Genomic DNA, 17,683 nt, shown 5'->3' on the forward strand with positions numbered 1-17,683 from the left:
ATGTAGGTGACTAATGAGGAGTGGGCCTTTTTGGTGGTAGCATCCTGGTTGTGAAGTGCCCTCCCTAGAGAATCTTAAGAGTGCTTTAACAGTTTTAGAATGCTTGCATTCTGTTTTTAAATTGTGGACACGTCTGCCCTCCTGGGCTCCTTCCGAAAGGATATAGAGTCAACAAACATACATACATCAGGAAAGCACCATGACAGCTCCTCCGACAACAGTGGTTCCACTTAGTTATCAGGCCTAACAATAACTGAAAGAGCCAAGCTCCATTTTAAAGCTATTTAAGCTGCCTCCACATCTCACAATAGCAAACCTGACACATTCATGACAAGCTGAGAATAGCAGGACTTTTCGGTGTGCCCCAAATCTGCTGCCAATACATTTCTAGAGTGACCCCCAAAAGCACACCCTTACTTTTACCCCCAGAGCAGCCCAGTGTAAGATGCTCATAGCTCTCCAAGGAAGCAGGACTCAGAATCGTTTGATGGGCAGTTAACACAGTAAATAAATTTTTTTGGGGGGGGGAACAAACAGGACACACGCAAGAAAACCGAGACGCAGGAATCCTTACCCCCTGAGTTGTCTGCATCCGTTTCTGCTGACCACGGCTGGCCGTGCCTCCGATGAGGGCAGTCTTCCTTCAGCACTCCATTGCTGTACGGCACTTTGTTCTCCGCTAGCGTAGGGGAGGAGGGAGGCTTTTTGCTGGACACCAGCTTGTGTTCCGAGTCTTTGAGTGCGGGCATGTTCAGCAAATCCAGTCGCTGCCCCAAAGCGGGAGAGGAGGTGCTTTTCAAGAGGTCCTCTGCACTCGCCCCGTCTTCCGAGGTGCAGGCGCTGCAGCCAGAATCTTCCGTCATCGTCTGAGCGTCTTCCAACTCGTCCTCGTGGTTTGCGGCTGGGTCGCTGGCAGGCTGCTCGGCGCTTCTGGAGTCCCTGGGGAGGCCATGGCTTGGGTTTCCCAAGAGGCCGTGCGTCAAGTGGCTCGAGTACATGGCGTGGCGGTTGACGTTCTCTTCCAGCAGGGGAGTCACCTCTACGGGCGCCACTTTCTCAGCGGCACAGCCATGGCCCTTGCTGCACTCTGCCTGGCCAGCAGCTGCCACGGAGATCTTCTCCACCCGGCTGGCCATCTGAGAGATCCTTTCCGACATGTCGTTGACCGACCCAGAAAGCACTTCCTCGGTGGCTGCCTGGATGACGTTGGAAATTATATGTATGGCAACCTGCTCAATCTTCTCAACTTCTTCTTTGTCTAAGCTGATGCCTCTCACCCTCGCTTTCTCCAAACTCCCCTTACAGCCAACATCTCCAAATCCATGGCGCTTCAAAATACTACCAGCGTTCGAACCGGACGTCTCTTCTTTCTGGGCCAATTCTGCACTAGCAGGTTCGACGCATTTAGCCTCCGCTTCCATCTCTGTGGCCGCTGCACCAGCGCAGACGCCACTGATCTCTTCCTTTCCAGTGGCATCCACAGAGGGTTGAGAAACAGCATCATCTGCCACCTGGGAGCATGGGGCGGCCAAAGAGCCTGCATCTGAGGAGGCAGCTGCTACAGAACAGAGGCCTTCTTTCAAAGTCTTCTTTGGTGCATCATCTTGGACCACCTCCTCCAAACTGCTATCCCCAAACTTCTCCAAACTAGAAGACTCCTCTAGCAGAGCTGCTGCCGTCGAGACTGGCAATGGCACCCGGTCTGCCACTCGAGTGGCTTCCAATGGCCTCTCGATAGAAGCTTCACCAGCACAGGTATCGTCGGCTATCTGAGCGCCCGGAAGGGAAGGCTCCTGTGCGGCGGATCTAGGTACACCTCGGCACCCCGCCACTTCCAGTTTTTCACTGTCGTCCTGAACCTTGTCAGATTCAATGGTTGCTTTTGCCGTGACAGGCTGGTCTCTTGGGGGATCCCAGTGCCAAGTGCCGCTTTCCAAAGGGGCCTGCAGGCTTGCTGAAGACTCGACGGTAAAGGCTGGTTCAGCAGGCCGCTTGGCTTCTGGGGGCAGGGGCGGCTGGCTGTTCAACGGCACCCCTTCTCTAGCGGAAGGCTCTTTCTTGGGGGAGCCTATCCTGTGTTCTTCTACGCTGGCCAAGTCTCGCCTGTCGTGATTGCTCACACGCTCCTTTTTGCGTGAAGAAAACCACCACCACCCAATGAGCGCCAGCACTCCAGGGATGGCAAAGGGCAGCAAGGTGCGGAAGCGGAGCGCCATTTTGCAGATCCTCAGCAATTACACCTAGAGACAAAAAGAAACAAAAACACAGAGCATCACGTTAAAAGCTTCAGTTTTCCTCGCACTGTTCTGAGAACATCTAAGCCCTCCAGCATTCCTTGACCGCCATTGCTATTGGCCACTCCGGCTGGAGATGATGGGAAGGACGACATCCAGGGAGTGCCAAGTTGGCAAAGGATTAGCTTTGGCAACATTAACAACTGAGCGGCTGAGCTTGCCCAGCATTCACCAAAACGCCACCAAAACCTTGTGGCCTTGCTGTTATGAGAGGCTGCGTAGCCAGGATCACACCAACCGTGCTCAGAAACACTCAAGACTGGCCTGCAATCAGGCATCCAAGCTGCAGAGGCTCAGAAGTCTAGTTTCTCCATCTTGAATAGCTCAAGATTTTTTAAAAAATAAAAGTTTCTAGTCCTCAAAGGCTGTGAAAACACCCTTGGAAAAAGGGGATGGTGCCTGCTTACATTTCAGAGGTAACTCTGGGGTTGCAAAGCAGGTTTTTTAGGAATCGGGAAGGGAGCGTGTTTTGGTTTAAAACTATGTAGGACTTTCCATGAAGACTTGGCTGTGAATATTCAAAGCATTTAAGATTCTTCCCTAGAAGAGTTCAAAGGCAGCTCCTCACATACAAAGTAAGCCACATGATCAATACCTGTGTTTTTTAAAAAATAAAATCCTAACAAGTAGTGAACAACATGATAATGTACCGTGTTTCTCATATTATAAGACACGTCTTATATTTATTTTTTCCTCAAAAAAACACACTATGCTTATTTTCAAGGGATGTCTTATTTTTTTCCTCCTCCTCCTGCCGCGGCCGGCATTGCTGCTGCTCCTATCACTATGTCTTATTTTCGGGGTATGGCTTATATTCCTTGAATGCTTAAAAATCCTGCTATGGCTTATTTTATGGGGATGCCTTAAAATATGAGAAACAGGGTAAAGGTAAAGGGACCCCTGACCATTAGGTCCAGTCGTGACCGACTCTGGGGTTGCGGCGCTCATCTCACTCTATGGGCCAAGGGAGCCGGTGTATAGCTTCCAGGTCATGTGGCCAGCATGACAAAGCTGCTTCTGGCGAACCAGAGCAGCACACGGAAACGCCGTTTACCTTCCCGCTGTAGCGGTACCTATTTATCTACTTGCACTTTGACATGCTTTCAAACTGCTAGGTTGGCAGGAGCTGGGACCGAGCAACGGGAGCTCACCCCGTCGCGGGGATTCGAACCACAGACCTTCTGATCGGCACGCTCTGTGGTTTAACCCACAGCGCCACCTGGGTCCCTATAAGCAACATGATGATAGAGGCCTACAAATTAACAATGGAAATAAAAATGAGTTGCAGTGGGTCAGAGTGGCCCAGTCGGTTTAGCTGCTATGCTTTGAAGGATCTAGGAGGTGTGTTTTGCCTAAAAGTGGGTATTAAAGCAGAAATAGTCAACATACTGGCCTACGTAATTCAGGAAGAGTCTGCTGGGTTACGCCACAGTGTCACAGTGGCCAAGCAGATGCCCCAAGGGGGAGCCCGCAAGCAGAAACCCAAGTGCAAAAGCCCTCTCCCCACCTGCGATTCCGAGCAACCAACATTATCCAGAAGAACACTGCCTCCAACCATGGATGTGAATGGACTACAACTCCCATCAGCCCCAGCTAGCGTGGCCAAAGGCCAGAGATGTTGGGAGTTGTAGTCCAATGGCTTCTGGAGGGCACCACTGTATTAAGGAACCCCCTGTCTCCCCGCATAACTGAGCCCCACTGAATGCTTAGACTCCTTCTTTTGAATCACAGACAACATGCATCCACACCTTTAACCATGAAATATGCACCGTCAACATAAGCAAGCAGAGGAAATCACCCGCCGGAAGAAAATCTGCGCTGCAAACACCTGGTTCGATATACCATGCTGGTCACCTTTCTATGATCTTCCTTCTCAAATGCACCCCATGCTCTGCCCAGTAACCCCTGATCTTCATTTTGACCTCAAGGTCATAAAGATCACATGGCGATTATTCTCTTTTGGTTTACAGGAGCAAAAATGTTTATAGTTGCAGATAAGGATCTCAAATACAGCAACATACTGTACATCCGAGATGTTCGTCATAGATCCACAATAGAACAGAACAACAACAACACACACACACACAAGTGCTCTTTGTTGCACTGAATGTTGCACAACAAACTGTATGGCACAAGGCAGGCTGAACAACAGGGGAACGCAGTCTACCTGTTGTGCATCAGCTGCCATCTAAAATAAATTTGGAAATCCCTGCCTTCATGAGAATCAGGGCCAAGTCCTACTCAGAGAAGACCCAATGGAATTAATGGACCCAATTTACTCATGCCCATTAATTTCAGCGGGTCTAGCCCAATAGGAATATTCCAGCGTCAAGATGACAAAAATTGAGGTTCACATTGTATTCTACCCAACCTGTTACTTGAGCAAGAGCTCCCCTCGAGTTATAAAAAGACAAGGCTGGCATTCCTTACCTTAACAGAGGAGAATCTGCAGGCCTTGTGGCTGGAATGTCAGGGGTAAACAGCTGCCCATTCAGAGAGCTGCTTGCTGCAGAACACTCTCAGAGTTTACATTGGCAGCCAGCAGAGTGTGGGTGTCTCCAAGGGCACGGACTTGTCCTCCCAAGGTTGGAAGTGTATAACCAAGAATATCAGCTCCGAGGTCTAGTTCTCAGAGAAGTGGGGGCAAGCCTGTGTCCCGGCTGTACCCCTCAGACTTTGAGCGGGGAGGCTTACGTGTCAGAACGATCTTCCATACACTCCCCGCATGCAAAAAGCCTGCATGTGGGGAAAGAGCCTGACCCGCTCTTTTTCTGCATGCGGGGGAAGAGGTCTTTGTTGCCCTCCCCAACCCACAAGTCTGGAGGGGTACAGCACAGACACAGGTTTGCCCCACTTCACTGGGAACTAGGCTATGATGACAATGTGCTTACAGAGTTTTCCAAAAAGATTCACTCTCTCACGCAGAGGAAAATCTGCAGGGATTTCTTCTACTGCCATTTAACGATGATGGCATCTTGAGGTCTCTCCAAGGGGAACCCAGGACACTTTCCAGAAGTAAGAAAGCAGAAGGTAAGCTGAGTGCGAGGCACCCGAAGCATGCGAGGAGGGCGAGGGAAGGCGGCTGCATTGAGACAAAGCAGGTGCAATGCCCTGGTCTTAGCTGCTGGAGGAACAATCTCGGCTTTTATTATTATTACCGGTATTATTATTTTAAAAAAGAATTGCTTGCAACATTCCAGTTTATTATTTTTATTTTTATCATTGAGCCATGAGGACTGGTGATTCCCAAGACACAAGAGCCTCCCAGTTGTAAATCACCCATCAAAGTTGGGCTTTTTTCAGCAATTTTGTCAGGACTCAGGTTCTCAGAAGCCAAAGCCAGGCTCTCCCCTTATGTGTGATGAAGCATTCGAGAGCAAAGCAACCCACTTACCCATCCCCCTTTGGAGATGCTGGGAATAAAACTGAGCAACCAAAAGAAGAAGAGCTAAAGCAGCTTTAAGTTTATAAACCATCTGCAGCTGAAGGCTTGGGAGTACATCACAGCGCATGAACTTGAAAGGAGCCCAGCAGGATCAGGCAGGCATCCTTCTAGTTCATCATCAGTTCTCTCTCACTGGTCTGCCAGATATAACAGAATCATAGCATTGTTGGGATGGAAGGGACCACGAGGGTCATCTAGTCCAACCCCCTGCAGCGCAGGAATGTTTTGCCGTAAGTGGGGGTTGAACCCACGACCCTGAGATTAAGAGAGCCTCGTGCTCTACCAACTGAGCTATCTCATACCTCCAGGAAACACACAACAAGCGGAGAAGACAGACAACAGCCCTCTCCCATTGCTGCCCCCCCCACACACACACACCTTCTGAGTTTCGGATATATTCTCCCACTGAACATGGAGGTTCCATTAATCACGATGGTCAGCAGCATGAAACAGATCTCTAATAATAAAAAGATTGGACACTAATAACAGTCGGTTCTGCAAAGCGCAGATTTGCATTCAGGACTGCAAGAGGACACAAGAGGCAGCAGGTGTTCAAAAACAAGAGAGTGCCAAGACTTTTAGGGCAAAGGTGGGGAACCACTTGCTCTCCAGGTGCTGCCAGAACTACAACTCCCATGCTGGCCTGGGGCTGACGGAGGGCCACAGATCTGGAGGGCCACAGATTCATCAACCCTGCTCTGATGAAAACTTACACTGCATATGCTCTGTTTCTAATTAAGGGAGGTGGGCAAGGAACAGAGACACTCACGATACCTCCCCAGTTCACTATTCAGCCAACTTTCTGGAAACTTCACTAGAAATCACCCACAAAAGGACTAGAAACTTGGGGCGGGGCAGGGGTGGGATTCTATATGCATGCAAAAGGTGCTGCAATTCCCCAAGAAGTAGCTGTGTTGCCCTGTGCCAGCCTCTGCTCTTCCCCTATGGTGCTGCTTTTCTCCCTGCCTTCCAAACACCCTTCCTTACAAGGGAATTTAAAATTCCAAGTGCCGGGTATAATTCACATGCAATGATACTCAAGAGTGCATTAACAGCATCCTGCATTGCAGAGGGTTGGAATAGATGACCCTCGGGATCCCTTCCAACTCCACAATTTAGGATTCTACCTGTGGGTCTTCGATGTGGTTGGACTACAGTTCCCATCATCCCTATCACCGAACTTAGTGGCTGGGGCTGATGGGAGCTGAAGTACAACAACAGGTTCCCATCCGCCCAGGTGAGTAAACTAATTACAGCACCGGGAGAAGGAAAACCTGTGTCCAAGTTTAAATCACAGTGGTCAAGGAGTGTGTAGGAATACTCCTCTCTAAGGCAACAAATATATATATATATATATCCCTGCATGTAGAAAGCAAGGGTGAAAGTGCTTCTCCTAGATACAGATTTACCACCTCAATGAGAACTTGGAAAGTCCCCTGCTCCCTCCTCCAGTAGGCAATTCCCTTAGGTCTGGTGTTGGGAACTCGTGGCTCTCCAGATGTTGCTGAACTACAACTCCCATCAGTGTCAGAGAGCATGGCTAGGGATAATGGGAGTTGTAGTTCAGCAACATCTGGAAGGCCACTTGTTCCCCATGCCCACCTGAGGCAATGAGCTGAAATTCCACACTGGGTCAGATTCAGACACACCCTTCTGGCAATATACTCTTCCTGTGATGCCTGCAGCTTTTGCCTGGAAAAAAAAATGTGTCCGCTAGACATTGAACACGTGGCTCACATCTACTAAATCGCAGACTGTCTCGCCAGAGTGGTGCATGCTCTGGTTATCTCCCGCTTGGACTACTGCAATGCGCTCTACATGGGGCTACCTTTGAAGGTGACCAGGAAACTACAACTAATCCAGAATGCGGCAGCTAGACTAGTGACTGGGAGAGGCTGCTGAGACCACATAACACCGGTCTTGAAAGATCTACATTGGCTCCCAGTACGTTTCCGAGCACAGTTCAAAGTGTTGGTGCTGACCTTTAAAGCCCTAAATGGCCTCGGTCCAGTATACCTGAAGGAGCGTCTCCACCCCCATTGTTCTGCCCGGACACTGAGGTCCAGCGCCGAGGGCCTTCTGGCGGTTCCCTCGTTGCGAGAAGCCAAGTTGCACGGAACCAGGCAGAGGGCCTTCTCGGTGGTGGCGCCCGCCCTGTGGAACGCCCTCATCAGATGTCAAAGAGAAAAACAGCTACCAGATTTTTAGAATACCTCTGAAGGCAGCCCTGTTTGGAGAGGCTTTTAATGTTTAATAGATTATTTTATTTCATTTTTCTGTTGGAAGCCGCCCAGAGTGGCTGGGGAAACCCAGCCAGATGGGCGGGGTATAAATAAGAAATTTATTATTATTATTATTATTATTATTATTATTATTATTATTATTATTGGGTTTGGTGGGCACAATAGCACCAGCTCTCTTAGGAAGTTGGTTTTTTCTCCCCCAAATTCCTCCTTTACGTGCTGCAGAATCAATAAGCACAGCTCCCCTCCAGAACGGACAAACCCTGCAGTAAAGCGGATCCATATAAGGGCCGAAACAAACTAGCGGCACAGGGTTTTTAAGGGGCGGACAGAGCAGCTCTGCCTAAGATCTGAGAAGGGAAGAAGTTGGCTGATGTTCACTTCAGCACACACATACATGGCAAGCTGCTGTGTTGCACATGCTGGCATGAATCCCAAGACTGGGATGGGATTCCAGTTTCATCAGTAGACTCGAGGATTCTGCACTTGGCAAATGCACAAACTCGTGGAACACCCATTTGCTGGTGCATTATCTCCTGGGGTGAAAGGGATGAAACCTTCCCTGGATTCAGGTCAGACCCATCAAAGTGCTTTTAAATTAAAACCCAAACACTAGGACAAGGAGGCACCAGCGCCACTTTCTGTAGACACAACAGTGTCCTCGAGGGCCCCAAAAGCTTCTGAGCTCCGCCTCCCCTCAAAACTCGCTGCTCCTTTGGTGGCGAGGGTGGTTACTTTTTTCTCCCATAAAAATTACACAAAAAGGGAGGAAGTTGGGAGAGCGATGCTCTTTCCCTCCTCCTCTTTCAGCTCTATAGGCTTATCAGGGCTCGGAAATTCTATTCATTCTGACTTTCACACAGAACGTGCAGAAATGCAAAATTCGTATGCCTGTGTGCAATCCTTCCCTCTTTCTGGGGGAAAGAACTGATCTGGGGGAAAGGTGAAAGACGTGACCAAAGGGAGCAAGCTCCAAACACTTGCTCCAAAACCCAAATTTGTCCATGAGCCTTTGGTGACCCCTGAACTAAGAAGATCAATATCATGAATTTTGCATACACTGTTTGGCTCTCATTCACAAAGTCCACAGACGAAAATGATTATCTACACCACCGTTAAGTTTTCGAGGAACTTTGGCAGGAGTTTGAGAGAAAGGGGCTTACGTATTTTCTGGAACTGAGAGGTGAAAATATCCAAGAAACTAGTCCCTGTTGAGCCCTGACAGCTCATGGGCTTTGGAATGGGAGAGGAGAGAAGGATGCCACAAGACTGCATTTGTACCACAAAAGTGCCAAGACAATAGTGCAATATTAACATGTTTGTATTCTTTCCCCTCCCTGGATTAAGGCTATTTGCACTCTGCATTTAACTGCATAAAACACCAAGTTTCTAGTCCTCAGTGATGAGATGGTAGGTCAAACCAAGAGAGCCAGAGGAGCAAAAAAGAAAAAGAAATTAAAACCCCAGAAGGAAGCAAGAGGTCAACATAGTGGGCATAGAGAAGATTCTCAATAGGAAGCACCTTTAAAATTTCACAGCCTTCTCCCCCTAATCGCATAACGATATAATTGTGTAATGCAGTGGAATTAGAAGGATGTGCGACACAGTGTCAGGGAATGCAGCCACCAGGGTGAAGAGGCATGCCGGATAGGACCCAGTTGCATTAAAAACTGAAGTCACAGGGGCCGGGAAATTTTTTCCACGCTAAAAATAGCCAAAGGGCATATGAGCTGCCTTATAAGCCCACACAGAAGCTGGAGATTCCAGAAGAGATAAAACTAACTTGATACACTAGTTTTTGTTATGTTTTTCGGGGGGAAGCGGACTTCCTATTTCTCGGGTGAATCCATATTTTGGAACAACTAGGCAGCTACAAATAACTTGCAAGGTCAGAGAACAAAGTCCGATCTTTCTCTAGGGTATCTAGTTGGGCAGCTGGAGAATCACCTGCATGCAATCGAACCAGCACAAAGCACTGCTAACTTCAGCCGCTTTGACAACATTAAGGGGAGAAGCAAAAGAGAGGCAGGGAGAAATTAGTTGGGCTCCACTTCTGAAGTGCGGATTGTGTTACAAATGGAGCCCTTGCCCAGAAAAGTTCAGAGGCAAAGATTTTACTTTTTACAGTATTTAAATCAGGCATCCCCAAACCGCAGCCCTCCAGATGTTTTGGCCTACAACTCCCATGATCCCTAACTAACGGGACCAGTGGTCGGGGAAGATGGGAATTGTAGTCCAAAACATCTGGAGGGCCGAAGTTTGGGGGTGCCTGATTTAAATGTTTACGAGCCACGTATTTTCATTAAAAAAACTATCACAAGGAGGCACATGAAACAGGAATTCGAATCCAGAATTCTAAGGCTAGCTCTGCCCTCGCAATTACAACCGCTTAGCAAAATGGCAATGAAAACAAAGTAACACCATTTGAGCTCCTCTCACATAAAATAGGTCTTAGCACATATTAGTAGATGGGTGGAGGGGGGGGGGAGAGACAAGTTGTGGCAGAAAAACATGGTTCCCAGGTGGGAGAGACACTATTAAGGGTGAAGCAGGTGACAAGAAGAGTTTGGATTTGATATCCCGCTTTATCACTACCCGGAGGAGTCTCAAAGCGGCTAACAATCTCCTTTCCCTTCCTCCCCCACAACAAACATGAGGTGAGTGGGGCTCAGAGACTTCAAAGAAGTGTGACTAGCCCAAGATCACTCAGCAGCTGCATGTGGAGGAGCGGGGAAGCGAACCCGGTTCCCCAGATTACGAGTCCACCGCTCTTAACCACTACACCACACTGGCTCTCTGAGAGAAAGGCTCAGCTGCTGCCCAGGACATCAGGATGCTACCACTGCACCCATGCCACGGGGTTGTAAAATGGAGGAAAGCTGGAGAATTATTTGGGTTTTTTAAATTAAAAAAGCCAGACTCTTGCCACTGAACTTGTACCCTGCTACTGACTGTGTGAGCCGCAGGCCGTGCCCAACAACAGCATTATTTGGGGACTAAACCGAGAATCAGGTGTACTTTGCCCTGAATTATACAAATAAAAGCACTCTGGCATTAAAGCAAACAAGGAGAAGCACCCAAGACAGCAATGGAGGACAGCAAACACGGCAGCCGAGGCTGCGGTAAACCCGTTTGCCTTTAAAAGGCTACCACAAGACTGTTGCATTTGCTGCAATTTAAACAGAAACCTCCATAGAAATTGGGCTGGTAGAAAAAAAAAGTTCAACATGTTCATCCTTCCACGCAGCAGCCTGAGCCCCGGCACTAAAAGTGATACAATAGGCCTACTGCTTTAATGGGGCTGCAGTCACACCTTGGAAAGTAAAGGGAAGGGTATCTCTATTGAAAACAAGGCTCCATCACCTCAAGGCTGACCACCTACTTCAGTCAGAAAACCACCATTAGATGCCCAAACATAGCGAGGAGGGGATAAGCGCAAATCACTTAAATCAGTCAGCAGATGATCTCAGTGTGTAGACAATTCTGGGCTAGATGGGACAATGGTATGACTTGGCAGAGCGCGGTGGAGAACCACTGATACATTTATTAGCCACAGCAGTGAGATAGAACTTCCATATTCACATCAAGGACATTTCTGATTGTCACCTGCTGGAAAGTAGTGTTGAGGAGAGGGCTGCCATATTCAAAGCCCTGCCTGCAGGCTTTCTAGAGACAAACTGGCTGGTCACTGTGGCAAGTCAACTGCTGGACTAGGTGGACCTGATCCAGCAGGGCTCTCATGTTGGTCACGCACTAAAATCATAGAACTGTCAGGTTGGAAGGGACACTGAAGGTCTTCCGACTCCAACCCTCTGCAATGCAGGAATCTCAACTATAGCATCCATGACATATGGTCATCCAACCTCTGCTTAAAAACTTCCAAGGAAGGAGAGTCTACAACCTCCGGAGGGAGACCGTTCCACTGCCCAACAGCCCTTACTGTCAGAAAGTTCTTCCCGATGATTAGTCTGAATCTCCTTTCCTGTAATTTGAAGCAATTGGTTCAAGTCCTACCCTCCAGAGCATGAGAAAACAAGCTTGTTCCCTCCTTCATGTGACAGCCCTTGAGATATTTGAAGATGGCTACCATATCTCCAATACTTTGGACCACCTCATAGCTCCAATACTTTGGCCACCTCATGAGAAGACTCCCTGGAAAAGACCCTGATGCTGGGAAAGATTGAGGGCACAAGGAGAAGGGGATGACAGAGGACAACATGGTTGGACAGTGTTCTCGGAGCTACGAACATGAGTTTGACCAAGCTGCGGGAGGCAGTGGAAGACAGGAGTGCCTGGCGTGCTCTGGTCCATGGGGTCACTAAGAGTCAGACACGACTAAACAGCAACAACCACCATATCTCCATCTTCAAATATTCCAAGAACCCAGAGTTTGGGAAAGATTGTTATATCAGTGGAAGACTTGCAGTGATTAGTGGAGGCAACCAGAACGAGGAAGTTTTGATTTTTTGGTGATCCTATCTGCACTCACAAGACTGTGAGAGGAGGCACACACAAAGCAAACAAATCAAGTGCCAAGTTTATTCCGGAAACAACAGAAGGCATTTCTGTTCCGACAAGCTTTCTCAGGTGGATAAAGGGGGCTTTGCCACAAGCATCTACTTGTTAGGGTTTCAGTCTTGCTTTAAATGTATCTGGTTTTGTAATTTTAACTAGTTCAATAATCTTAGGTGTAAATCACCTTGAGAAGGTTGCTTAGAAGGTAATTTAAAAAAAAGGATGATGATGACAATTTAACACTTTTATTTTCACTAGAGATGAAACCCAAAAGTGTTTCTGGCAAGGCACGAGCCTCTGTTATCTGGGACCAGCCATCTGAATACAGAACACAATGCAGGGTTCCCAGAGCTGTCGACAGCTTTGATGAAGTTGAAGTGAGTCAGAGCATTATTATTTTTTAAGGCAGCTTTCTTCACCAATCCAGAAGGACAAGCTCAAGACAAGCTTAAAGTCCTTAATGCATCTCGAGCAGCTAAATGGACCATGAAATCCCAATGCTCACAATTGGCTTCATTCATGTATTTAAAAGAAACTGGAGCTAGGAGATGGGTGGGAAAAATAGGAGACATTCATAATAGGGACCCAGCTGGCTCAGACCAAAGTTCCATCTGATAATGGAGAACTTGTGGCTGTGTTCAGATGCTGCTGGGCTAACAACTTCAATCATGAGCTGCAAAGTTGAGTAAGCTGTATCAAAAGAAGATGGAGCTTCAGAACCCAGCAACAGTCTACCGCACCTCCACCACAAGCTTCTCCAGCTGTGGCATAAAATCAGCGTAGATGTCTGGTTGACCTTTCCCCTCAGCCCTGCTTAGGAAGTCGTCACCAGTCACCATGCATCTAGTCTCAGTTGTTTTTTGGTGCACACTGCCAGATTTGTGTCAAAATACATCCCATGCTACACCAGAAATAGGCAAGGCTACAGCAACGGCCTCGGTCCTGTATACCTGAAGGAGCATCTCCACCCCCATCATTCAGCCCGGACACTGAGATCCAGCACCGAGGGCCTTCTGGCGGTTCCCTCATTGCGAGAAGTGAGATTACAGGGAACCAGACAGAGGGCCTTCTCGGTAGTGGCACCCACCCTGTGGAACGCCCTCCCACCAGATGTCAAGGCAATAAGCAACTATTTTAGAAGGCAACTGAAGGCGGCCCTGTTTAGGGAAGTTTTTAATGTTTGATGCTGTACTGTTTTTAATATTCGGTTGGAAGCCGCCCAGAGTGGCTGGGGAAACCCAGCCAGATGGGCAGGGTATAAATAATAAATTATTATTATATTATTATTACTACTACCAAACCAAGCCCTTGCCTTGACTTAGAAGCATCCTTCCCACAATGCGAGCACGCCGAATAGGAGAGTAAGGAGAATAAGAAAACTCCACCAGGCAACCAAGCAAAGCTGTCTAAAGACAGAAGGAACAGATTCTTAATACTGCTTTCGCATGAAACTGGGTCCCGACAAATCTTACAGCGAGACAAACATGGAAACAAGGATTATTTTTAAAAAAAAACCTACTGAAAATAGGTCTTGGGTTCAATCACAGGCATCTTCAGTTAGGGCTGGGCCATGTGGCACCCGACAAGAAAAAAATGGCAATTTGCAAAAATTCTAGAAATATTTGCGAGTCTAGGCACAGTCAATGATTTACATGCCCATCCCGTGCATTGGGGGGGGGAGGAGCCAAGCAGAGGATCGTGTTTTCACTTGTCCAGAAGGAAGTCTCCCTCCAAGAAATGGGATAAGATGATTCCAGATGGGTATCAGCCGTATTCAGTCTCTTTTTCGGCAAAGCATTGCAACAACGAGTGGGGGGAACCTTGTGGCCTTCTAGATGTTGCTGAACTCCCATCGGCCCCTGTCAACATGGCCAACAGTCAAGGCTGGGGCAAGATGGAAGTCCTGCAACAGGTCCCTCATTTCAATAAAAACATATCAAGAGCCCTGCTGGATCAGAGATCCATCTAATCCACTCTTCTCAAAGTGGCCCAACCACATGCCCCAAAGGGAAGCCCACAACAAGGACCCAAGTGCAACAGCACACACCCCACTCATGACTGTGAGCAACTAGTACCCAGAGGATTGCGCCAGTGTGCTATGTTCTGCCTCCAACACTGGAGGCAGCACACAGCGAGTGCATCAACGCAATCCTCCACACATTTGCCTAATCCCCCTTTGAAGTCATCCAAGTTGGTCTCCATCACTACATCCCATGGGAGCAAATTCTGAAACTTCCAGTGTTAGAAACTCAGATATACAAGCTGAGGGTCAAATTGCTCCTTAAACCAAGGTAGCAGTCACCCTAAAAGGACCGTCTAGTCACCATTTTGGGGCAAGATGGCTCTAAAGTCTTATTTTTCAAAGGATGGACTGACTGCGATAGATTTTCGGCTAAACATCTGGCTAGTTCAATATGACAACCTTGAGCTGTGTTAAGAACGTTGAGAAGTTAAAGAAGAAAAGTCACTTTATCCAGGGACAGTCTGCATGTGTATTTTTTCGTATATGATTTTTCTTAATAGTGACACAGACCACTCATAATGTAAGAATATTCTTCACAACTGTGAGGTGGGGGCAAGTGAAGACAAGTGACAACAATGAAGTAGACGGATAACATTGTTTGCTGCTCCTGATCAGGCTGCACAAAGAAAGCATTTTGGTTCCTGAAATTCATTCTGATTGTGCAGATAAAATAGAAATTCTACAGGAGATGGTATGGTGTGTGAAAAACAGTCGGGATCCAGAGGTGGAGGCGTCAGGCATCTTCACCTGGTTGCAAATGGCTAAGAGCCAAGTTCAAAATGTGCCTAGCTAATTTTGAACACCATCAACCACATACTGTGCTAAGCAGTACTTCCCTTTACCTGTCCTGAATATCCCAATAGGTGGGACATACTTTGTGGCAAAGTTCTTCACAGCGGTCATGCCATCTTCCCTTTTACATCCTAGGATTCAGACCATCATGGATAACAGGAACACCACTGTGCTGGGACCCACAAACCCCACATAAGTTAGCACTTGTACACAGTTGACATAAAAGAGATGCTGCTTAAGGCATTTGCTGCATTTGGGGAACGGACTACCCCCAGGGATGTGGACTTACCAGGAAATTTAGAACTGGGAAGTTTTTGCCGACTCTTAAGAATGAACCGAGATCCAACTTATATTTCGTAAGCAAAACTAACAGCAGACTTACGGCATTTCACACTTGGTGCTATCTGAATCGCAAAATGTTTTGCCAATTAGCCAGAGGTAGATGAATCAACAGATTCTATTAGGAAGCCTTCCATGCAGAGTGCACTTAAACCTCAGTCCTACACACGCTTATCTGGGAATAATTGGCATATAAATAAGCCACAGTGCCTTCAAAATAAACAGCCGCAGGATTGCGCTGTCAGTGAGATCTAAATGTTATATTCCGATTCAAGGCTCGGAAGTTCCTTTTATTGGAAGACTTTGAATATTTTAAGACATGGCAACTCAATGCTACCCACTTGTCTTAATATAGAGCGTAAGGGGGGGGGAATGGAAAGCAACGTAGACCATTTTGGCAGGCCTAATTTTAGCAAGCTTGAGGCACTGGAGAAGCGGGTTCTTCCTAGAGGGGAAAAAAAGGTAAAAACACTTTCCTGTCAAGTTTGGCTATGGCTATTTTCCATTCTAGTTGCCCTGTTTTATTAGTATTGCACTTGTTTTGTTTTGCCACTAATTTTCTAAAAGCCTGCATTTCGAAAATTAGAGAATAGAAGAATCAGAAGTATCGCAACAGGGGAAACGAATTTGGATCATTTGTTAAGAAAACGTGTTCCACCACACATCACAGACTGTCTCGTACCCAAGGACTCCTGTTTAGCTTTAAGGCAGCCAACAAAAGATCACCTCTACCACTACCCTCTGTTTGCTTGTGCTGATAAGTATGCAAGCTTGTGAGCAGCACAGAACACCGGCCAAGACACTTCCTTCACTAACGCAAAGTTAATAAATAACTATTTATTCAGTAGTTCCAGGTAGATAACCCTTTGATCAACCTGTTTAGAAATTAAAATGCAGGAAAGGTATACACCCAGCAGGCTGAAAAGTGTTGAAATATGTTTAATTCCCCTCCCGCCAACACCAGCATCACTTCATACCAAATGCATTCTCCAAGAGTGGATGGTTCTAAAGGTGTGAAGCTTGGTGGGGAAGGAGATGGGGAAATTGGGAGGGGGGAAACCAACTTGCCCCCTATATTTTTTGGAAACAAGAAAGCAAAGAAACAAAACAAAAAACTGGGAAGATTGAACATATTGGAATAGCACCTGGCTGCATACACAAGATCCCGGGTTCAACCCGCTTCGCTCTCCAATTAAAAAGATCAGCTACCCAAGACGTTCAATCAAGAGTGGCAGACAATCAGAGGGGACAACCCTGGTCTACATAATACAGTTTTTGCAGCCGGGGGGGGGGGAGTGGGGCGATAAATATAAATTTTAATTTATGCTCTCGTTTCGTATGCCACTTCCCCCACATCAGTGTTTCCAATGTGGCTCATTTTGGAAACTGGTTTGTCTTTCTGTTTTCTATAGGCTGCCTCTCAAGATGTATTCACCAAACCTGGCACAAGGGTTCCTGAACCAGGAGCAGCAGTTGTTGTCTATGTTGGGACACCAGCTGCCAATTTGAATCCAGATGGCAAACCCAATTGTGACTTTGGTGTGACTTCACCTAATTTTTGGAATGGCAGGTCCAAACTCACTAATTGCACTATCCCTTTTAAAATCTGTTGTTGTTGTTTCTACAAATTACTGGGCAGCGATAGGGATTCCCCAATAGTAAACACTTGAACTACATTTGGAGCACATGACTTCTCCCATAGCATCCTGGGAACTGCAAAAAAAATTTCAGGGCTGCTGGAAATTGTACCCTGTGAGAAGGAAATTAAAGGAAATCGCGATTGCTTCTTTGTGGGAGATAATATGATTCGAATGCGCTTTAAAATTTTATTGCACATGCAGCCAAAATGCTGATTCATGTCAAAACAGAACGGGTTTTACTCTAGAGTAGAACCACTGAAAATTATGAACATGTTAGGCCTATTAATTTCAATGGCTCTACTCCAAGTAAAACTTAACTGAATACTGCCGTAACAATCCAAATAAATAATTCATTTTGATAACCTAGAGCATGCCCCAGTGAGAAAATGAAA

At 47.1% G+C, this 17,683-nt stretch overlaps 1 protein-coding gene across 4 annotated transcripts in view; it reads right to left on the reverse strand.

Moving 5' to 3' along the window:
• Positions 1–17,683, reverse strand: part of AKAP1 (A-kinase anchoring protein 1) — a 40,507-nt gene that overhangs the window by 14,600 nt on the left and 8,224 nt on the right. For 3 of the 4 annotated variants that reach the window (XM_035139254.2, XM_060268536.1, XM_035139257.2), the window contains one exon: positions 575–2,240. In XM_035139254.2, the coding sequence (XP_034995145.1) occupies positions 575–2,216 (1,642 nt within the window). In that variant the 5' untranslated portion in view covers positions 2,217–2,240. Of the gene's footprint in view, positions 1–574; positions 2,241–4,724; positions 7,711–17,683 lie in introns of those variants that run through there. The other variant, XM_035139256.2, reaches the window with a different exon arrangement.

The sequence above is a fragment of the Zootoca vivipara genome, chromosome 15 (genome assembly GCF_963506605.1).
Source record: "Zootoca vivipara chromosome 15, rZooViv1.1, whole genome shotgun sequence".
NCBI lineage: Eukaryota > Metazoa > Chordata > Lepidosauria > Squamata > Lacertidae > Zootoca > Zootoca vivipara.